At 40.0% G+C, this 23,729-nt stretch overlaps 2 protein-coding genes across 3 annotated transcripts in view; both read left to right on the top strand.

Annotated features, from left to right (window-relative positions):
- The first annotated feature begins 5,721 nt into the window (after nt 1–5,721).
- The window catches only part of tmcc3 (transmembrane and coiled-coil domain family 3), a 114,801-nt gene continuing 96,793 nt past the window's right edge, over nt 5,722–23,729 (top strand). The window contains exon 1 of the mRNA XM_085375376.1: nt 5,722–6,165. Within this exon, the coding sequence (XP_085231502.1) occupies nt 6,121–6,165 (45 nt within the window). The 5' untranslated portion in view covers nt 5,722–6,120. The remainder of the gene's footprint in view (nt 6,166–23,729) is intronic.
- On the top strand, nt 16,513–22,667 carry LOC146615030 (uncharacterized). 2 transcript variants are annotated; one of them, XM_085376394.1, is made up of 4 exons: nt 16,513–20,127; nt 21,050–21,198; nt 21,898–22,062; nt 22,135–22,667. In XM_085376394.1, the coding sequence occupies exons 2-4, from the start codon at nt 21,142–21,144 to the stop codon at nt 22,222–22,224; spliced, it is 312 nt and encodes a 103-aa protein (XP_085232520.1). In that variant the 5' UTR covers nt 16,513–20,127; nt 21,050–21,141; the 3' UTR covers nt 22,225–22,667. The 2 variants fall into 2 exon arrangements, with proteins under 2 accessions (XP_085232520.1, XP_085232519.1); XM_085376393.1 differs by having other exon boundaries at nt 16,513–21,198.

Raw genomic sequence — 23,729 nt, 5'->3', positions numbered from 1 at the left:
CTCTGCATTGCAGAAAAACTCATTCGCAAAGGTGTGACAGAAAGAGAGAGAGAAAAAAATTAAATCCAAACAGACTAAAACTCAAACACTGGACAGGAAGTCAAGACCAGAACTGCATTAGTAAACTGGTTGCACTGTGCGTCTGTTGTGTGTGCCTGTTGATTAGTGCAGGATTAGGCTGAGCTGGAGGAAAATTGCAGCCTGCAGCACTTCACTGAGATATGCAGAGATCCTCTCAAGTGCCCGACTAAAAGCCGCACTGATGGTAACACAGTGCCACACTCCCTGTGAATGTCAAGACCAGCCCAGAGCTCTCTGCAGGGCTGCACACTGACAGGTACGTCTGTCTTTTATTATTTACACAGTCTGAGTATCTGAGCATTTCCACACATCCCTTTTTACTCCAACATAGGTTGCACCTTTTTATTGGTGTCCACTTTGCAAAAATGATGTGCAGCATTTGACAGTCTGTTTGCATCATTTATTAAAAATATAAGTAGTTTGGAAAACTCAGTGTTTTTTCGCACCTCTTTGTATATTTATACAAAAAAAAAGATTAAAAAACAAACAAACATTTTCTTCTCTAATCATACCAAGAATGTCATAATGATCTGACAGCTGTTTGTTATGCTGTGAAAAGAAGAAAAATGTTCACTGTTGAACAAGGAAATGTGGCAGCAACGGTTGTGTTTTTTTGTTTGTTTGTTTGTTTTTTAAACCCTTTAAAATATACTTTTTTTTGGGGGGGGGGGGATTTCCTTTATTCTAAAGTAGTTTAAAACCTTCCACAAATTAAATAAAATGATCAGAATGAGAAGAAATAACATCTATGAGATCATGTCCCAGTCTGTAGCTTTGTTTAATACTAATTTGTACCACACGGGGGCACAGGGATTGAACAAAACCTGTATTTCACCAGGGGAGGTATATGGCAAAAAACAAAACTTTTACCAGAATCATAAATTAAACAGTAGCAAAAATCTGAGCTGAGCCCCCTACTGGTGAAAGCATCCCTCAATTCATTATATTCCACTTGTCCAAAGTCAGGTTAGGGTGGCAGTAGGCTAAAGACTGTATTCTAGGCATCCTGCTGGTCAGCCACAATTCCCAGTGTCTCCAGGGGGATACTGGAAATTCCCAGGCCAAACAACTGGCAGAAGGTGCCCAACTGAGGTCTCCTCTAATGGGGCACCCAGTTGGGCATAACCAGGAAACCACAAAAATAATACGCAAAATATGTTTTTTCCAACATGACTGAAAGACAGAGAATTAAAATTCTGGTGTTTATGTGAGAGTATTTAAAGCCAGCAGATCATGTTTAAATTATCTTGTTCAGTAGTTAAGACTTTGTTTTTATATATTTTTGTATTTTTTCAGCAATCTGCAGCTGTTAAATGAGGAGGTTCACTGCTTCATCACTTTTTGTTCAAGGGGAACATTTAGAAGAAGGTCCGTGCAGTGTAAGTGTACGTTTCAATTTATCTGTAATACAGTTTAGTGGCCAACAGGTGGAGTTGTTCCCCTTTTGTTGCCATATTGCTCTCTCAAACCAGATCATGCTCAGGGGGCTTTTTATATCCCCTTGACTCAGCATTTCAGCAAACAACAGTCCTCTCAGAAAGGCGACTTTTCATCTAAATCTTCAAATTAATTAAGAACAAAGAGCCAGAAGTGCTTTGATGTGATAACACAGAGGCTTGAGTGGCCTTTAGTGCGCTCTTCAGGCTGATTTCTACATTTCTATTCAGTGAACGGTTCATTTGTTGCTCATCTGTTCTGCCTACATCTCACGTCAGCTGATAGCTATTGTCTGATTCATCTTCTGCAAATGGAGCAGATAATCCCGTCTCTGCTTTTGTGTTTGCTGATGCAGCGCTACGCTGAAGTGGCAGCTGGTAAAAACAGCACCAGGGAGTCTAAAGACGGTCATCCTAACACAGAGACACCCTCCTTTTTCTTCACCACCTGTCTTGCCAGCTATCATAACTCTTAAGTGTCAACAGCTTCATGCCTCCTCTTTATCGAGTCTCTTTACCATCCTTCACTTTTGCCACTCTCTCCCTCCCCGTCCTCTCCTTTTTCATCATTCATAACCGACTTTCTTCCACGAGGGGGGTTTGACTCCTAGAGGAGCACCCTCTTTCTTTTTTTCCCACTTTCTTTTTAAAAAAATCTTTAATTCTCTAAATGTCAGCTCAGCTTAGTGGGTCGTAGTCATTGCCTCAGGCCTTTGATTTTTTTTATAGACCTCTCCTCTCCTTTGGCTTTTAAAATGTCCCAGTTCTGCCCACTTCCCACGAATGATACTGCACACATGAAGGAGAAATTCAAAGCTTCTCCCCCCACAGCCTTGAAGAGATCCCCTGTCAGTCACTGGCATCCCCTCTCTTGGTTTTCTATAGCGAGATCACAATCCCTTTTCTCTTTGTTCATCATTTGTGTTTGCTTTGGAAAAGCACAGGTCTGTTAATGCTGTAGGTCTACTATTGTTTTTCAATATATCAAGACTTTTTGCCATAATTTATAAGTGCTGCAGTTCCTGAAATGCACCTGAAGGAGAGGCTGAATGAGTTTTCATTGAGGATACCTGCCAGGTTTTAACTAAAGTTCCTTAGCGAACCCAAATGCAGGGCTTCACTTAGGGGTAAAGGCATCAGAGTAAATGTTAACTTTTGAAAAAGTAACAGAAAAAAATGAGGAGGATCTACAGAATAATCCAAATGTACACCATCAGGAAAATAACAAAACTCCAAAACAAGGGGGAGCAGGAAAATTAGACAGGAGACTACAGAGAGTTAGGGAAGGCAAGAGAAGAGGAAATACTACATTCTAATTATCCAGAAAAGACTCCACCTTTTGGCCAGCGGCAGATGGGATAGGCTTCCTGACCCTGAATTTGATAAGGAGAAAATGGATGGATGGGCAAAGGGGAGGTCGAAGAAACGCAGTTACCAAAGTAAAACAGGAAGTAGAAACGATGAAGACAACGATAAGATGGAGGGACTCTGTAGACACTAGCAAAATATGAACATGGAGACATAAGAAAGGAGGTCAGTACACTAAACATGCTTACCTGTCTCTAGTTGATATGACCACTCTTACTGACACCACACAGAGCCAAGAGTAGAAAGTCTTAAATCTGAACTTTAAACTGAACTCATTATTTGAAACATTTGTCCTAGAGTCCTCTCATTACCCATGAGCACTCTGATGGTGTCATGGTCCTGTGTCTAGTGATCCAATGTTTATGTTTTTGATTATTCGTATTCTGAATTTTGGGGATTTCTAGTGTTTAGGTTTTGTTTCTATGCCTCCCTTGTGTGCTCCGTGTTGCATCTAGTTTTTTCTGGTTTCCTGTTTTACTTTGACAGTCCTGTGTCCTGTGTTTGTGCATTCTGTTTTGCTTCCTCCCTGTCTTGTGTGTGTGTGTGTGTGTGTGTGTGTGAGATTAGTGCCAGAGTGTTCCTTCGTTACCCTCTTGTGTATTTAGTCCTCTGTCTTCTCTCTGTAATCGTTTTTTTGCATTTCCTTTTCTTTTGTTGTCCTTGTGTTTCCAGCTTTTTAGGTTTCTTGTTTGTTGTTAAGCTGTCATGTAGTGTTTAGTTTTCCCAGTATAGGTTTTGTTAGCTCTGTGTTAGTCAGTCTTTGCTTTTATTCTTCTGTTCGTGTAAAATTAAGGCTTAGGTTCTGTTAATATCCACCTCCATCTCCGTTGTCTGCATTTGGGTCCTCACTCCCTCATCTCCATGCCGCCTGCTTTAACAGAGGTGACAGATGGATGCATCATGGCCAACGTGGGGTTCAGTATTTCGCCCAGGGATACAAGGGATCAAACTTCTGACCTCCCACTCAGTAGATGGTAGATGACCCTGTGCAGCTGAACCACAGCCACAACCTGGCAGCGCATGTATGAGAGAAAACGAGGTACAGAATAATAGGACTCCTGTAAAGGTTGTGTTAGGAGCACACAACTTGGAAAGTATTTCCTTCTGCCAGTGTTTGGTACTTGTGTGTCATGACCTCAATTTCTAGTTTCTGAGACGTGAAACTGCATGTCCAGGTTTTTTCAAATAAATAAAAAGGTTCATATTTGCAGAAGGACATTTTGTTCCAGATGGTACCAAAATCAAATATAACTGCCGATCCAATGTTTGGCTTAATAATTGTAATAAATGTCACTTAAATAGATATTGCAATGTTGGTGAGTTGTTTTAATGAACATTTTGCGGTCTAGTGAGCAGTTTTACTAAAAACTACTGTGTATTTTCCATAGTAATGAAGCAGCATGCCCTTCAGTGAAGCCTGGTTCATTATAATAGCAGCAGAGCTTCACAGACACAGTGGAATAAAGTCTCTGGATTATGTGGGAAATTGTTCCGTGTTGCTTCTATGCACAGCCTTTGAGCAGCTTTAATGTTTTAGCTGTTTACCGTCCCCTGGGGGCAGTGTGACAAAAAACAGGTGTGTGGGCTGCTTGGTCTCCTTGGTAAACTGCACACAAGCATATCTGCGCAGCCCGGCCCTCATGCCCCTTTGCACAGATTCAAAATGACCCAAATGATCATAAAGCAAGCAATAAGCTGTAACCTCAGACAAAGGAAAAATAAGGCAATGCAAAAGTGCCAAAATCTGCAGTTCCTTCAGTGGCCACTTCAGGCTTACTCCAGAAGCAAGTCTCTACACAGGAGAAATAAAAATAAAATATAAAAAGGTCAGCAGCCAGAACAACTGAAGGAACAGTGATGGAGAGCGGACAGGCAGGTGTGTTTCAGGAAGGTATTGCTTCTTGCAGGTATGGGGTTCAACTTGACAGTTCAAGTAAATGCCAGGCTTGTGACACTTTGCAGCTTGTTTTTCATTCTTGCAAGAGTTAGCTCCTTCCTCCATATACAAAATCACCTGCCTCCAAAAAAGCATCAAAATTCAGACTTTTAGCCTTTTAAATGCACTGGATGACATCATTGTAGCTGCCTTCATCTTTTACATTGTCTATGGTGGTAAATCTTTACTGAACCAATCAGCACGCATGCAAATGCATATTTTATATATTTATTACTCGTGCTATTTTGCAAGTGCCCCCTACTGCACCCTCAACTGAATTGCTCCAATATCTGTACAAATAGGGAAGTAGATTGGCTCTCTTTTATTGGCTCATGGTTGAGCCAATCAGCCAGTGCGTAACGTCAGGGCGATTACTCTCCTCTTTTATAAACAGTTTATGCTCTGGACGTTATACTGACTGCATTAAATCATTGTTGGTTTACACTGAGGAAAAGTGTCACCAGCGTCATCGTTTAAAGGTATTCAGAAGGATATGAGGATTATAGCCCTGAGACATTAGCAAGCAGATATTACTAAAATTCCTCACTCTTCAGTGGAATTGTTAATAATAACAATAAAGAGATAATAAATAAGCCCTGTTTATTGTCCTCTATGTGTGTAGTTTGAGTGGGAGCGGGTGCAAAGTCCAGCACACACAAACACACACACACAGAGGCTGTTATCTGACGCTGCAGATTAGCAGTGCTGTCAGAGTCTCTGTCCTGTAGAGTGTGTTCACCCTCAGGGAGCAGGAGATTCCTGCATTAACTCAGCATTCCCACACTCTTTCATTCCCTTAAACCTCCCTCCCTCTCTCCAAGGCTGTCCCTATCTCAGTCCCTCCTCATCACATAATCCTCTGCTTCTTCCCTTTTGACTGGCAGTGGAGAATTGCTGTTGTTGTTGTTAATGTGTGCAAAGTGTGTCCCGGCCGGTGGAGGGTGGCCGATAAGGATCAGGACAATTCCTACTCAGGCTCCCTCATGCCTTTTAAGGTGGCTTTTCCGCCTGAAAGGCACAAGTGTGTGAGGAGAGTAAAAGAACAGGGCAGCTCAGGAGGAGTGAGTGCAGTGCTGGTGGAGCTCTGACAGCTCTGCTGAGACAGGAAGCACTAGATTTCACAATAAGACGGTTGCATTGCACACAGAAGTCGACAGACAGGCACACACACTACTGCCTCCTCTTAGAGGGGAGTCGTAAAACTTCAAAGAGCCAGACAGAGCTCTGTGGTGATTTCAGAGGTCTCCTGAAAACCACGCTGGAATGCACTTTGACCTCAGGGTGTGAGGAAGAGGAGACATGAGGAAGAACTACAGTGATATTCCACTCATCTATGTGACAGAGGTAGCTTTTGAACTTTATTTCACTCTAAATAAAATCTGACTGAATGTTGATTATCTTGTTGTCGGCTTGATGAGAGATGAAAAAGTCGCTTCTTATTTTGTTTACGTGAAGTCGCCTGCAATCACTTGATATTCACAGCAGCTCAGGCACACAAAGATAAAAGCATTCATTTATGAATGAAATGTGCTCTGATGTATAGTAAGAACTTGATATTCCTGTAGGCAGGGGAAGAAGTTTTTTTTTAATCTTATGCTGTGTTGTGATTACATTGGCATTTCCCACTAAACATAACCAAGGAAGTTGATTTTTAACAGTCTGAGGTCGAGTGAGACAAGTTTCACCACGTTTCTCTCTGAGCGTCAACGTGTGATTGGCCTTAGGAGCTTGAATAACATCTGAGGAATGCCTACACCAAAACACTGGCTATGCACACGTATTAAAACTGCCTGAGCTGTTTTTATTTTCGCTTTCTTTCTTTCATGATTGTTCTAAAAGAAGTCAACCGTGAAGTTTTCTGTTTCTGTTCCTCCTGTCTCTATCTGTCCATCACAATCTCAGCTGCTCTATCAAAATGTCCGGTTGCTGAACTCTGTGGCTGTAAGAAAAGCGTCCCAGAGCGTATCCCTGGAAGGGCGCTGTGCTTTTGGCTGCTTTTATTGTGCTGACACTGTGTGTTTTATGTGTGCACATGCATTATGTGCCTCATTGTGCCAGTATATGCACAACACAAATGCATTAAAAAAAAAGATCTTATGTAACCACTTCCACCACAATGAGCCTCTTCCTGTCCTGTCAGGCTAACAGCCTCCATCAGATGACCAACAAGGAAACAGTAGAGGGAAGAAGCTGGTAGTTTTTATCTGTCATTCTCATCGAGGTCTCAGCGCTGCAAAAACCTTCAGCAACAAGTCTATAATCAGCTATCGCCTGTGTTTTCACAACTTATGCATGCGTGATACGTTGTCAAACCCTCTGTGTGCAGTATGTGTGCGAAGCCTGAGAAATGTAGAGACTTCCATCCATTTACCATGGTAACCAGCAGTGTCTAAAGCATTCAAGACCTTATCTTAGTGCTTCGCCTTGTCTTCCTCCTGCTCTCTCGCTGTGTTTTAACCCCATAACAGAGGGAACATCTCAAAGGACATCATAGCAAGAAATGTCTTTTTAACCTTCATCCTTACGTGCACTTAAAGCAACACTATGTAGTTTTTGTTGCGTGCGTATTTGGTCTATATCAGGTCTCAGAATTTGTTAAACGCAACCTGAAAGGAACAAAAACACAAGACATATTACACTGTGCCAGTCAGTTTCAACTAAAATTAAACCAAAATGTAAAAAAAGTAACAAATGAATAACTACAGCCTGCGATTCAGGTGCTTGTAGAACCACCTTTAGCAGGAATAACTTGAAGTAAATTGAAGTAATCGTTTTCTGTATGATCGTATCAGTCTCACATTGTTGTGGAGGAGTGTTGATTCAGTTCATTGAGGTTTGTAGGTTTTTGTTTATGTACAGCACTCAGGTCCAACCACAGTGTTTCAATTAGGTCGAGATCTGACATTAGATTTACTGCTGTGCTTGTGATCATTTGTTCTGCAGAATGACCTAATTATGACCGATCTTAATCTATGAACATAAGTACAACAAAGCAATCTAGCCATTTGATAACGCTTGAATGAAACATTATCAAATTCCATTTTAGTCAAATAAATTGACTAAAATGTAATTTTTATTCAGTGCCTTAGTAAATTGAACCCCACATAAAAATCTAATTCAGTTTTATTTGTACAGCCCCAAATCACAACAACAGTTGCCTCAAGGCACTTTATGTTGTAAGGGAAAGACCCTACAATGATACAAAGAAAACAGGAAAAACCCCAACAATCATATGACTCCCTATGCAATCGCTTTGGCAACAGTGGGAAAGAAAAACTCCCTTTTACAGGAAGAAACCTCCATCAGAACCAGGCTCAGGGAGGGTCGAGTTGGGGGTGAGTGGATGAAGACAGGACAAAGACATGCTGTGGAAGAGAGACATAGATTAATAATAGCAAATAATTAAATGCAGTGAGGTGTATAAATGACTAAGAATCTTTATCACAGTCTTGGTGAAGACTGAAAACTGCTGGATGCCAGATGTTTTTCTGTATTGCTGCCCAGTAGATGCCAATATGTAATGTGTTCTCAGATTAATGTAAAGGAGCGCAAGTCTAAAACTTTTATGCATGGCAGTAACGTTTCATACATCACCAAGTAAGTACAAAAGCAGGCAGGACTGCAGTGTTTCTCAGATAAAGCTGTTTAGTGTGTTGTTTCCACAAATATGAAGTCAGTCAGTCAGACAGGCAGGCATGGGCACGGCAGCACCGAGGAGAAAAGACTTTGAGCCAAATTACTATTCAGCCGTCTGCAGCTGTCAGTATAACTCCCTCTGACCGGACTCCACAGGCAGTTTTTCATGTTTCCTGACCATCTTTTCAAATTTGCTGCCATCAGAAATTGTTTCTAAATAAATAACATTTTTTAAATATTAAAACAATTCAAATTATAAATATTTAGTTATATTTGGGAGTCCAGACTTCCAGAATGACCAGGAAGAACTGCAGAAATTGAATTAAAAAATAACATTATTGTACAATAGCACTGCTATTTTTATCAGCACAAGATAAAATATTCTAAAGTGAAATGCATTTTTGATTTAGTGCACGATAGGCAGACCCATCTGCCTCCAGAAATACATGCATTTAACCAGCCATTACAGCTGTATGTTGTATATCTGTGTATATATAATTGTGTATATACAGCATGCACACAGTCACAGACTCACATAAATGTTTATGTCAGAGTTTATGTCAAAGAGAGGAGAAAATGCCAGGAGGTGCCCAAAAACACCCTACACCTGCAGGCCCAAACCTCTACGTGTTTGATATAATGAAGTAAATCCACCTGATGGTTTCAGGGGTGTGTTTTATTTGTGTTGTACACTAACAGGTGCCCAATTCATGAGGCACCATACTTCTAAGTGTACAGATGACTCAGTAATTGTGTTTCTGCTGAGCAATAAAGACCCTGCAGAGGTTTCAGAGTGGTGTAGTGCTGCTTCTTGGAGAGATGCTCGTAGATATTATGATTCTCTCGGCTGTGGAGTTTAAGCAGTAGTACAAATGCTGTCATGCTGTGCTCGATGGCAAGTTGACCTTTGAGCTTCAGGTGGTTCTTTGAGGTTTTTAATGACGGCACCTTCATGAGATTGCTTTATTGTTGTTTTAACATCAAAAACACAAACAGAACTGCAGGCTGATTGACCCCCTTCTATGTCAGCTTAGGACTTTGAACAAGATCTATCCAATCCACGCTGATGCCAACCTCCAAACAGGAAAGCCAACATACAGGTTAATCACAGGGGCCACTGGACTTTAAACATGTCTGTGTAATTTTTCTGCCATTATTCTCTTGATTCATCAACAATCAAGCTTATGGCTGCCAATTATGGGCAGTCGAAGATGTATGATTCAAATTCACAAAGAGAAAGTTTTGAAAAAGTGAGCAAAATCATCATCTACAGAAAATATGTGAAAATAGTTTCCTTCCTGAAGTTCCTTAATGTATGGGGTCAAATCGAGCCACAAGTCATGAAGCACAAAGATGCCTCTTGATATCACATTTACAATTTGATGATTTGAATTTGCAAAAACAAGACAAAGGAGTTGAAGGATGGTTGAATGCTTTGGTGTCCTCATACCTTGACTGTTTTAATTCATTATACTCTCACCATAATGATGTTTCTGGCACATGCCACCTGGAACAAATTCGGTTTGTTGTGAAGGACAAGCTGAAGGCTTTTGCCATAATTTAGTTTTGCTTTCTCCTCAGATAACATCCAAACACTTCCAGTACAGTCGTCTCTTATCAAAGTGTTACAGTTTCCGTTCTAAATTTCAGTGTTGTGGGATGATTTTCTTTTGTTTAATTCTATTTATAGTCTTTATTTGGCAGTACGGTGCAGAGAGTAGACAGGAAAGCAAGGAGAAAATGGGGCAATTGCGGGGGAAGACTTGAATACATGCAACTGCTCCAACCTTTGGTATTTGGAGCACCATGACAAGGAGGAACCCTCATCATGAATCGTCCATGAATAGGCGCCTTAAAAAGATGGAGAGGTTTATGTATGCCCCTGAGGCCTATTTGCCCCAGTAGGCCCTCCCAGGGCAAAGTGGCTCCAGGTGAAGGGTCAAAGTCTGATTCTTATGACGATCTTTATGAAGGACTCATAAATAGACGATGGTGTCTCGCTGGGACTGGGGTTACAGGGTCCACACAGCCACGACTATACTGCATCTCCTGCACGTCTGTACTGTAATTTATACTTACATCGAGGTTATGATGCCATTAAAACCAAGCGAACACATGGACTGAAACAACTTTTAGAATAGAATAGAATAGAATTCAACTTTATTGTCATTGCACATGTCACAAGTACAAGGTACAATGCACTTTTACTTCTGCTGTCTTTTAAAGATTAAAAAAATAACATTTAAATAATCTAAAAGAGGCTGTAATGAGATAAATCATTATTAACAGGACTAGTCGCACTAAAGGGCAGGCTCGAGAACGAAAAAAACTTCTGTTCGTTTTTGATATTTAATGTTTCCATTTGCTTCTAGTCTCATTATGACTCACATTTTCCTCTCACGCTAATTACATTTTATTTTTGCACCCAGACAATTTTATGCGTGTCTAGCATGTAGTGAACAAAAGCCCACATCTTCAGCATTACTCACAATCTCGCATCTGCCTGAAAACTGTCAGTCCTCATGATATAAATTTCTGAGAATGCTCGTTGCTCCACGTAGCACTTACTGTGTTGACTTGCCAGCAGCTGGTTAGAAGCCAGTACGAGATCAGGAACTGAATTCATTAAAGACAAAAAATGCATATCCTCGAGGTGAATCAGCTGAGGTTAAGTGTCTGTGAGGGTTTCGGTACAAAGAGTTGTGTGTGCGTTTATGCATGTGTGTCTTTGTCTTTGCCTGCTACACTGTTAGTGGCTACAACTAACAATTAAAAAAAATTTTTTTAAATGGCTAAACTTGCAAGATTCCCATTAGCTTCAAAAGCACCGTAGTGCAAAACAGAAAGCGATAACAAGCTAAACTAAGCTGATGCAAGAGGCCAAAAGGAAGGTGTAAGAGTGTGCCAATAAAAAGAGCAGGAGCATAAATAATGAGAATTATTTAAAATAGCACTGAAGAAGAGTATTCAAAGAGTGTAAATCCCCCTAAGAATGAGGGCTGTACTAATACTTTGATATTTTATGATGTTTTTATTACAACATCCTGACATCAGAATGTTTTAATTATCCAGTCTTTAAGTCTGATGTCATTAGCTGTTTCTGGGTCCAAACTTCGCTTCATGTCCCAAAGAAAAATAAACACTGTGGCAACACTTAGAGTTACAAACTGTCTACATCGTTTCATCTGTAATAAAATGGTCAGTGTGGCTGCTCTATCAGGTGTAATACAGTATATGAAGTTAAACATCCAGGCATCCATGAAAAGTTAGAGTTCACTAGTTTCCATCTAAAGATGATATACCATGTTCTGACTGAGGGATTTCACATTAGCACAGTGAAGCTGTGGATAAGTGATGAAATGTTTCTCCCACTGAAAACGCTATTTCCAGATGAATAGAATCAACCTTTTGGGATTACTCGAAATGGTTTCAAGGTCAAATTACAATGAAGGTCAAGGTCGAATGCTTAGCCAGCCCAGGTACACGTGTCCCCTGAGGCCTAATATATTGTTGTGAAGTTTAAGAATGTCCGTGGAAGCTTGTGGGTAATATAAAGTTTTTAGTTACAGTATTAGTTACAGTATCTCACTTTTAGCTCTACTTTTGGTCCCCACCAACTGCTGCAGAAAATGTCTAACTTCCCACAGTCACGGTAAAAAGAAAGTACACCCTCTTTAGGTTTTGTGGTCTGGGGAAGTTTTATAAGGCCAGTAAATTGACCCCAAGATCAATGACCATACAATACTCAGAGATACAGAAAAACCCAAGTGCTACACCTCAGACTCTACAGGCCTCAGTTAAATGTTAAAGTTCTTAAAGAAACTATACAAACGACTCGACAAGTGTTGCTTATTTTGAACGACTACCAAGAGAAAGCCTCTTACCTCTAGAAAGAACATGCCAGCTAGACTTAAGTATGCAAAGCTGCATCCCAACAAAGGCTTCCAGAACAATATCCACAGCATGTTAGCCCACACACCTCGTACCAACAGTGAAGCACAGTGGTGGAGGTGTAATGATTTGGGCTTGTTTTGCAGCCGCAGGACCTGTGCACCTCGCAGTCATTGAGTCAATCACAAACTCCTCCTCTGTACCAAAGTGCTCTGGAGTCAAATGTGAGGACATCTGTCTGACAGCTAAAGCTTGGCCTAAATTTGGTCATCCAATGGGACAAAGATTCCAAGTACAGCAGCAAATCTGCAACAGAATTACTGATAAAGAAAATAATCAAGGTGTTGCAGTAGCCCAGCAAAAGTCCAGAACTCAGCCTGATTGAAATGTTCTTGTGGGATCTTAAGACTGCGGGCCATAAATGAAAACCTCAACAAAGTGAAGCGACGTTATAAAGAAGAATGTCTCACCTCTGTGTTCCCTCACTAATAAAACCAGGAGATGAGGGAGGCAGCAGACTTCCACAAACTGAACATGGCCTCATCAGACACTGATTAGACCGGAGCTGTTTGTGTTCAACTCTCCTGATGATAATGACCTTCACTGACAAGCTTTTATTCAAATTACTTCCTCTGCATCCTCTGATTTTTGTGCACGCACTAATGAAAGGTGCCATGCCATAGTCACCGTCCATTACGCCTCATCTCTTCTGTTCATGCAATGCTCAATTTATCACCATGGGGACAAGCAATGTTGTTAGCAGCCTCTTACTGTTCATTCAGACACCCTATGACTAATTAAAGGAAAAACATAAACCCTTCATTCCTACAGTGACGGGATATTTTGACAGGTATTTCACCTGCTCAGTTTCTACAATAACAAACCAAAATTTGCACATTTATACCAGGATTAAACCACAAGACAACCACCTATTTTATAAAAAATAATCACCTAATTGTTATAAAAAAAAAAGTTATGTTTTCACCGGTTGCTGTGATTTATGAAAGACACAAGCGTGTCTGTATATTTAGTTTGTCATTAAAGTCTGAGGGGCACTTCCTCTCCTCACATTTGAACACGAATGCTTGATATGATAGGATTTATTCATCCTTTAACCGGTTTCCTGTTGTGTGCGTGCTCAGCTTCATTAACATATAACCTTGTCCTTGACTTTAGCCTCAAGCTGCCTGGTCTGAAAAGTTTGTAGTGTAAACAGAGGCTTAGTCTTCCTTCTGTCATAATTTATTTTGTCAGCAGAAAATAGAAGCGTTAGATTCCCTCACTTTAGTTCTATTCCTGCTTACAATCCTACCCTCATTGAAATGATCCATTGTGGTTGCTCTGTAAAGGTTTTAATTCAGGTTTATGGTTATGCCGGAGGCCAATGCTGAACTGTATCACCTTATGCTGAGTTGGGTTTTGAATATTTTATCCTTATAATCCATAGGTTAAGTTTTAGGTCACATCAGAACAAGGATAAAACCTAAATACAGGTTAGTGGAGAGCACAAAGAGAGAGCATGAGAAAAAATCAGCGCTTTTATAACAAATTCTTATCGGCAGTAACCTACGTTCTTCTATGTGTTACAAGAAGTTGCTTGAGAACATTGATGCCAGTCTAATATCAGCTGTACGCAAGCTAACAGCTAGTTCAGCTTATCACAAATACAAAATTAGCTGGTTTGGCTCTGAAATGTAACAATTTGATTTGTAAAGAAGCTAGACTTAAAAACGACAAAGAGTTCCCACAATAATTTATTTAACTTTTAAGTTTCATTCAAAGATAAAGCAAAGATGGAAAGCTAGCATGTTTTCGCTTAATGTGTCTCAGAGCTAGCAAAGGAAACATTGAGAAACAATGGATCATATAAGTGTCTGTTGCTCAAAAAGCTAATAAATCTATAGAGCTACTTATAAAGGAGACTTTTTGCTGTCGGGGTTTTAGCAGCTGAGTCACTTGATATTTTGAAGAAATAACAGTGAAGGTGTCGGTTTGTTGAACCCCTTCCTCTTATCTCTCGCTGACCTCTCACTTTAATGTCACACCTTTGTGATTTCCAGTTCCTTTAACTCTGCCTCGGTACACCTACACATCACAGCAGTTGTCACTGATTCTGAGGGAAAAAATTAGCAGAGAGAGACCTGAAACCACTCAGAAGAAGACAAAGGGGCCTAAATGTCACACTCTAGCAGTGTGGGGCAGGCGGTGACGTAGGTGGGACCACACATGAAAGCGTGGCAGCTGCCCCACGCTTTGAAAGCGTGACCCTTTAGATATTTATTTCAAACATCCTGTGATGCCTGGGTGTTTGCTCAGAGAGGCTGTGCTGTCTTTTATGAAAGCTTTCACACATTCTGATAGATCTACTCATGTAACCGTGTTTTGGATTTAATGTGAAACATATTAGACACAGCTAGGACTGGGACATGCAATAGAAATGTGTCATATATGTTTCACATTAGATCCAATGGTTTCCCTGTTTTATCGCAATTTTAAAGATGTAAAGATGACTCTGTTAACTGAAAACGCTTTTATTTTTAATATGTAAACATTTTTACTACCTCTCTTTAATCCATAGTCATAGCAGACTTGTGTCTTTGTTTTATAAATTAGAACAAAGTCTAACAACTACAGCATGCTGACGAAAATGCTGGCCACGCCTCCTAATCTTTGATTCTGGTGTATAAACACTTTTCCTTGATATTCATTATGAAGAACTCACTGAGCTCGGGGATTGTGTGTGATGTGTGAGTCACCAACTCTCTGCTCACTCGGTAACTGCAGAGCTCTAAACCTCCTCTGGCATTAACATCAGCACAAAAACTGTGCTTCATGGCACAGGTTTCACTGGCTCCTGTAGACGTGACGCGTTGAGTTTATTATTACATATTCTCTGTTTGATTCTTGTCTACAGTTTACATTTCAGGCTTCATGTATTTTCTTAGTGTTTTCAGTATTGAATTCTTAGTTGTACATGTTTTATTCTGCTTGTTAGTTATCTTCTGTGTCTTATATTGAGTTTTACTCCCTCACATGTGATTGTGTTAATTTGGGGCACCTCATTTTCTCCCAGCTGTGTCTAATTCCCATTAGCCCTCAGCGTGTTAGCATGTGTAGTCCTGCCATTCCTATCTATTAAAAATCTTTTCTTTTTTTTCAGCCATTTTTGAATTGTTTGTTTTTCTGGTGGACTTTGCTTTATGGACTTTCAGCAAACAAAATTAAAGGCTTGCTTAAAGTTTAAGTTTGGCTAACCCATTTCCATGTATCCATATTTGGGTCCTGAGCGCTTCAATTCATCACACTCTTGTCCACATAGTGTCGCTGACTTGCGGTTAACCTCACAAATCCTTTTTACCAGACTTTAATGAAACATAAAGGAGAACAGCCATGCGGATCATTTTATTTTAACGAACTTGGGTAATTCTGATCTGTTAGTGGTGCCCCTTTAGAAGCTGCAGGAACCTTTAGACACAGAATTATAAATGACATTAGACTTAAAAGCAGAACAACATACATACAAATATAACTGTTACATTTACTGTGATGTTATAAAATGCTTAATCTTCTGAACATAAATTTAACAGTTTATGTTTAAAACATTTAATTTGAGACATAAAGTGGATATAAGAGGCCAGCTGACAATGTTAAAACTATCGCATCTGCTGACTTTTGTTTTTGGGTTAATTGGCCAACCCACCATCTTCAGGTATCTGGTTTTAGCAACTGGTTAAAAATATTCCATCTGTCCACTTCCTTTACCAATTCAGGGAAAAGACAAGGTAAATCCTGGAAAGAGAGAGAGACGATCAGTCACACCTATCGGCACTTTAGGATCAGTTAATCAAGCATGTGCTTCTTGGACTTAAATGATACTAAAGTATGAAAGACGAAACCTTAAAGGCACAGGGAAGCCCTAGCTGGTTTATGCCACCCTGGTTTAAAAAATTTTATTCAAATGGAGATTTTTCTTCTGGGGAAGGTCAACCTGTCGTTGGCAAGGGGAGGGATGCTTATATTTATTGTATGTAGGGAAAAAGAAAACAGCTAACACATGATTATTATTATTTTAAAATGAGGAGCGAAATAATTACTCTCTGGTATGGGTTAGGATCATCTTTTTTAAAATTAAGAAATATACCATTCACCTTGGTAAAGGTTGTAAGTTAGCTGTACCTTTCATGGTTTAGAAAAACAATAAAACTTGAATATACGTTTACATGTGTAAACACCACCCTCATGCATTCATGCATGACTTTAAACAGAATTTGTCAAGTGAATCAGCAACAGCTGCTTGTGGTTGAAAGCAAGTTGCTGATAAAGCAGCAGTTTCCACAGACTGGCAAGAAATACATTTGCATTATATGCAGTGTGAAAAACAGTCATCACCTCTATTTTGGTCCTTAAGCCTTTTGTTGGAGGGTAAAATGTAAATCACGTTCTTTGTTTAAACATAGCTACAGCTTCTTTTTGTACAGTTAAAATTTATACGGTACGGAGAAATAAAAATGTCCAAACATTTCTATTGTTTTTTCCGCCAACTTCAGAGGACAGTTCTTGATAATGTTTTTAGTTTGTTTGTTTTACAATGATAAGGATTTCTAAAGAAGCAGAATTCCTAGAAAATACAGAGAACAGTCCTTTGTGAACTCATTTGTAGCCAGAGTCTGTATCTAGTAATGCCCGTGAGTGTATCTCAATGCCATCTCAAGGTTTTCCTTTATATTTCTGGGTATTGTAGTGCTTTGAATTGGTTGAAAACAACATCAGCTGATACACCTCACTTATGTTTTCCCTGTTGGTTTGACAGATTTATAACCCGGTTATTTTCACCTCCAGGCAAACAAAACCCCATCTCTGTTGTGCCCATTCAGCAGACCATCTGTTGCATATGTTGCATGTTTGTGCTCCACTGTATTTGTGTGTCTAACGGCATCGATTAGGCCATTTACGCACATACAATCATATGTGCGTAATACATACAACAAATCAGCATACAACAAAGCTGCATCAGGGTTTATAAAGCTGTGGCTGTGTGACCAGCCTCGACAGTACAGCAGTTTGCTGCAGTCAGCTTAAAACTATAAAAGCTACTCTAGGTGTGAATGAAATGTATGACTATGACTTCTAGTTCAAAAAGGGCTATTTATGTATTTAAGTCCAGTTGTTGCTCATTCACTGTTACCTTGAACGAGTCATGCTATCACCACTCTGTGTAACAGATATTTCCTATATAAGCAAATATGTTTTACACTATTTACCTACTGAAATGAAATGACTGAATGTATCAAACATACATTTTGCTCTTACTTCACATTTTAATATTTTTAATGATAACATTATTAGGTTTTTAATGTCCCTTACTGCAGAATAAAGATTTCTTATGAAAGTTTGGTTTTGTTTTGTTTTTATCTTTAGCTCCATTCTAAGAAAATGACCAGTTTCAAGTGTCCTCAGTGTAGGACACATACAGGATGCCATGCTGAAATGTAAAGCACTTACAATAGAAGCCACCAGAAACAAATTATTCCAGCCTAATTGATGACATTTATGGCATTTGTTTTCTGTGCTGACTGATATGCTGCTCAGTGCTTTGCTGCCTGCTTTTAAATCAGATGTCACTCTGAACATAAACACAAGCTACATGTGATGTCTCTGATGTGTATCTGTTTCTACCCGTGCTGATGCTAGCATGACTAAAGCTAGCCAAGCAGCAGTAAATATGTGAAGTAAGGCAGAAGGATATACTCATCAAACAAACAGGATCATAAGAATATAAAACCACGAGCACTACAAATGTAACAGAAATATGTTGACATAAAATGGCATGTTATTTGAAATCTACACGAAACAATGACACAACTACTTTTTTTCAATTTTTTCAATTTATTTATTTTTTACCAATTGTCCAAATTAGTCTGTGATTGGCCTTAGTGTGACAGAAATCATATTTATATACAACTAAATATGACTCAGCAAACATGTTTTAAATGGATGATTCCTCACTTGATGACGAATGATCCATTTCCATATTTGCTGAGTCTTAAATTTGATGTCAGTGAACTTTTCAGTGGTTGGTGTTAAAAAAAAGCCCCCAAATCCCCTATGAGCAAGCACTTGGCGACAGTGGAGAGGAAAAACTCCCTCTTAATAGGGAGAAACCTCTGACAGAACCGGGCTCAGGAAGGGGTGGCCTTCTGTCTTGACCGAGAGGGGTTCAAATGTTCACTGACAATTTAGTTGTACATAAATATGATTTTTAGGACTTGATGTTGACACCAATTATGTGAAATTGGGGACGCGCACAGTTCCGCTTCTTCTTGTTCTTCTTCTTACTTGGCGGAATCTCTGGCAGGCTCTTGACTTCAGTCTTGAGTTCAGCCACCTTGACATTGAGCATTTTCTGTTTGTCTTGTACACTTTGCAAAGATTCCTGTACAGAAAATGCAGCTGACTCTTCTTTTTCTATCTTCTGTTGTTCTGTGGTGTCTTTTTCTTTCTGAGGCTCCTGCAGAGACCTTGCAGTGGATGGCAGTGAGTCCTCTTTTTCCATCTTGTCCTGTTCTCCAGTCTCGTTTTCTTTCGGAAGCTCAAATTTGTGCATTTCATTTGCAGCAGTGGAATTTTGTTCTTTGTGCTGCTGTGGGATTTTAAGTGAGGAAGCTTTGGCCCCTTTCAGCTCTCGCTCCAGAGACTCTAGCTTCAAATCATGAAGGGTCTTGTTGGGGCAGAGCTGGGATTTCAGGTCACTGATTTCCAGGTTGAGTGTCTCCTGCTCCTGCCTATGTTTAACGGCCTGCTCTTCAAGCTGATTTTGAGCTGCTAGGAGCTGTTTCTGGAGCATCTCAATCTGCTCTTGCTGAATCCTACATTTGAGCTCAAATTCAGCCTCCTTACACTCAGAAAAATTATGGTTCTTAAATGGTTCTTCAGATGTCTTCATGGTTCTTTAAAGAACCATCATACGTCAAAGAACCTTTTTATTTTGTGGATGGTTCTTCAGCTATTACAAATGGTTCTTTAAAGAACAAAAGGTTCTTTATCCTTAGCAATCTAAGTTTGATGGTGTAAATGGCATAAATATTTATTCACTATAATGAGGCTGTGAATTATACTGTGTGTTTTCTTTGTGTGCATGTGTGTGCGAAGGGGAAGGGCGGGATACCTGGCAATTACCATTTAAGAGAAGATGGTAGGAAACTGAATATTCAAATAAAAGTTAGAAATATTTGCAAACAATAGACACAATACACACATTCAAATACTGTACTTTAGTTTTAAATTTTAATAAAGCATTACTATTTTCTACTCCAAGGCATTACTTTTGAGATTATTATATATTTTTGAAAATATAGCATAATGATAATAATAAACTTTACAAACCACCCAGCAGTATGTAAAGTCAAATTATAAAATACAAGTAAATAACAACTGCAGAACAGAATGTCAGTGTAATGGACACAGACTTCGTTTTGACAAAGCACAGCTTAGGTAAATGATCTGAGTAGTTGTTCATCACTGATCAATTTGTTAATATGTGTTTCGAGCCAAATAAATGACAGGGAGAGAGAGAGAGACGTCAGAACACGTCATACTATAATCTCCCGGGAGCGGATGGAGGGGGTCAGCCGTTGGGATGCGCATGCGCAGACAGAGTGTGCGAGCGGCGGGCCTTGACCTTCGGGAAAAAAAAACTCACGGACGGTGACAGCGAAACGGATAACAGTCTTCAGTACCTGCTGGACTTTGAAGCTGTGGATTCTGGGACTGTTAGAAAAGGTAAAACATTTTCATTAAAACCTTATTACTGTTTTGTTTTTGTTACTCGTCATTGTAGCTTGCTGTTAATGTTGTGCTAACAGTAGCGATTAGCTAGATACGTTAGCCGTTGAGGTCAACGCAATTTAGTATCCAACTGTTTTCCTAACAAAACCACTGTTATAATTAAGTGAAGCTGCTCCCAGCTAATTTGAACCTTTGGCTTCTAAAATATGTGGTTCAATTGCGTGCTGCGTACATAACCTAATGTCAGCTAGACCGAAATTAAAATTTAATATATTGTTAAAGTCACTAAAATGGCGCCTGAAGCCTGTTGTGACGTGAGCTCTGTGTCTGCTCTAGAAACTCTTGAAATTCTGTAGATCTGAGCCGTACATTAAATACTCACATGAACCTGTACTTTGAATTCTGTATGAGCTGTATAAAATACAGCTATGCATAAGTGTTTTGAATGAATAATTAGATTAGATAACTCTTTATTGTCTAATCGAATTATATAGAAATGAATAGAAATGTGACATGAGAAGGTGTGTCTTTGACTGTTCCTGCACAACTTAGTTTCGGACTAGTTGACAAGTTATGCTACGGTCATTTGATGTTTCCAAGGTAGATGTTCTTTTGTAATATAGTTAATTTTTTTGTATATTTCATTTATCCACCATCATACATCATACATACAAGCTAAGAAGAGGTCGTTATACTAACAAGAGGTATCAACGCCGGGCCAAAGTTCAGCACATGGTTAAAGTTTGTAATCCAGCCAGGGTGTAAATATCACTCAGCAGCCAGAGCTGAAGCAGGTAGCATCAACACATAAATCTACTCTACCCGGCTTAAATCACAAGAGCACCTCTGACCAAAAAGCTGTAGATTTTTCTTGTTTGCACAAATTAATCCAGATTCACATTAATTGTGTTCACAGCTCCAACAAAATGAGGAAGAGGAGGGGGAGAAACACAATTAGGTTGAATTACAATTGGATGGAAGGCGAGGACAAGGAGAAGGAAGCTTAGGATGAGGAGGAAGAGAAGCAGCAGGAGCATCTTTAGGGATCCCTATGATGTCATTGAGGTTGGTTTCATTAATATGGTCCTCTCACAAAGAACGATGACTTGTTTTAGTTCACCTACTTCCTGTATTAAATAGTGATGTGCAAAATGTTGTGGAAAACCATGGAGCAGGCACGTATAGTGCATCTGCAGGTAAATGAACATCAAATCTCTAAGACAGACTGAAATCTGTATATTTATCACCCTTATGATAAAACCCATGTCAGCCATTGGTTTATGGACTTTGTATTTTGAAGCCTCAACATTTGCTTTCTTGCTGTTGCTATGTTGGGACCATATTAGGATGAGGGATCAGAATCTGGAGTCATGCACACTATTGTTTCATTTAGTGTGTATCCATAAGATTCGTACAGCAGATCCAAGTTGTGCCTTGAAAACAGGAAATCCGTCTGCATAGAGGAGAACTGTAATAGCAGGCTTGTAAAAAGTGAGGCTTTGTGCTCTCGTTTTACTTCTGTCACCCTGTTTTGATGCAGATTTCACTTGAAATCAGGCAAGAACTGGACTTATTTTTTTATGTGTTCTTGTGAATTGATTGTGTATCGCATATGTTTGATTTGACTTTCTGCAAGACAACAGTTGTCCGCTGGCCAAAAAAGTTTTCCAAATACCTCCACGTGATCTAGCCTGGATTTAGAAAAGAATAGCAAAAAAAATCTGCACCTCCTGCTTCAGATGCAATTTGTGTTTCTGTGTTCAGAGGCAGCGGCGAGAGGGGAGACCTCGGCTCATCCAGCTGGAGAGCCTGACCAGGAGGAGTCGAACATTAACTGAGCTCTTCCAGGGCACCCTGCAGACTCGGCTGCTGGCATCGGCGAGCAATGACGTGAACGCCAAACTGGAGTCCATCACAGGTCAACTGCAGGTATGCGAGTCAGACCTGAGGAGGGTTTCACTTTTCTCTTCTTTATAATTGACTCTTTTCTCTCTCTTTCAGCTCCTTGTCTCAGAGTGGGAGGGATTTGAAGCACAAAGGGAGGAACTTGTCATTTGGTTGGCTGATATGGATGTGAGGTTGACCAGCTGACAGGAAACACCAGTGAAAAACTGAAACAACTGCAGGTGTGGGCTTGTTTTGATATGACATATACAGGGAGTGCAGAATTATTAGGCAAGTTGTATTTTTGAGGAATAATTTTATTATTGAACAACAACCATGTTCTCAATGAACCCAAAAAACTCATTAATATCAAAGCTGAATGTTTTTGGAAGTAGTTTTTAGTTTGTTTGTAGTTTGAGCTATTTTAGGGGGATATCTGTGTGTGCAGGTGACTATTACTGTGCATAATTATTAGGCAACTTAACAAAAAACAAATATATACCCATTTCAATTATTTATTTTTACCAGTGACACCAATATAACATCTCCACATTCACAAATATACATTTCTGACATTCAAAAACAAAACAAAAACAAATCAGCGACCAATATAGCCACCTTTCTTTGCAAGGACACTCAAAAGCCTGCCATCCATGGATTCTGTCAGTGTTTTGATCTGTTCACCATCAACATTGCGTGCAGCAGCAACCACAGCCTCCCAGACACTGTTCAGAGAGGTGTACTGTTTTCCCTCCTTGTAAATCTCACATTTGATGATGGACCACAGGTTCTCAATGGGGTTCAGATCAGGTGAACAAGGTGGCCATGTCATTAGTTTTTCTTCTTTTATACCCTTTCTTGCCAGCCACGCTGTGGAGTACTTGGACGCGTGTGATGGAGCATTGTCCTGCATGAAAATCATGTTTTTCTTGAAGGATGCAGACTTCTTCCTGTACCACTGCTTGAAGAAGGTGTCTTCCAGAAACTGGCAGTAGGACTGGGAGTTGAGCTTGACTCCATCCTCAACCCGAAAAGGCCCCACAAGCTTATCTTTGATGATACCAGCCCAAACCAGTACCCCACCTCCACCTTGCTGGCGTCTGAGTCGGACTGGAGCTCTCTGCCCTTTACCGATCCAGCCACGGGCCCATCCATCTGGCCCATCAAGACTCACTCTCATTTCATCAGTCCATAAAACCTTAGAAAAATCAGTCTTGAGATATTTCTTGGCCCAGTCTTCACGTTTCAGCTTGTGTGTCTTGTTCAGTGGTGGTCGTCTTTCAGCCTTTCTTACCTTGGCCATGTCTCTGAGTATTGCACACCTTGTGCTTTTGGGCACTCCAGTGATGTTGCAGCTCTGAAATATGGCCAAACTGGTGGCAAGTGGCATCTTGGCAGCTGCATGCTTGACTTTTCTCAGTTCATGGGCAGTTATTTTGCGCCTTGGTTTTTCCACACGCTTCTTGCGACCCTTTTGACTATTTTGAATGAAACACTTGATTGTTCGATGATCACGCTTCAGAAGCTTTGCAATTTTGAGACTGCTGCATCCCTCTGCAAGATATCTCACTACTTTTGACTTTTCTGAGCCTGTCAAGTCCTTCTTTTGACCCATTTTGCCAAAGGAAAGGACGTTGCCTAATAATTATGCACACCTGATATAGGGTGTTGATGTCATTAGACCACACCCCTTCTCATTACAGAGATGCACA

This window comes from Diplotaxodon limnothrissa, linkage group LG17 (assembly GCF_057381915.1).
Source record: "Diplotaxodon limnothrissa isolate DT_005_m linkage group LG17, D_limnothrissa_male_GT1.1, whole genome shotgun sequence".
NCBI classification, from domain to species: Eukaryota; Metazoa; Chordata; class Actinopteri; order Cichliformes; family Cichlidae; genus Diplotaxodon; species Diplotaxodon limnothrissa.
This window is presented reverse-complemented; position numbering and strand designations above follow the sequence as displayed.

Coding starts and splice junctions, on each gene's coding strand:
- LOC146615030 (XM_085376394.1), top strand. CDS start 21,142: ATGAGGAGGAAGAGAAGCAGCAGGAGCATCTTTAGGGATCCCTATGAT. Junction 21,199..21,897: donor ATCCCTATGATGTCATTGAG/GTTGGTTTCATT, acceptor TTCTGTGTTCAG/AGGCAGCGGCGAGAGGGGAG. Junction 22,063..22,134: donor CCATCACAGGTCAACTGCAG/GTATGCGAGTCA, acceptor TCTCTCTTTCAG/CTCCTTGTCTCAGAGTGGGA.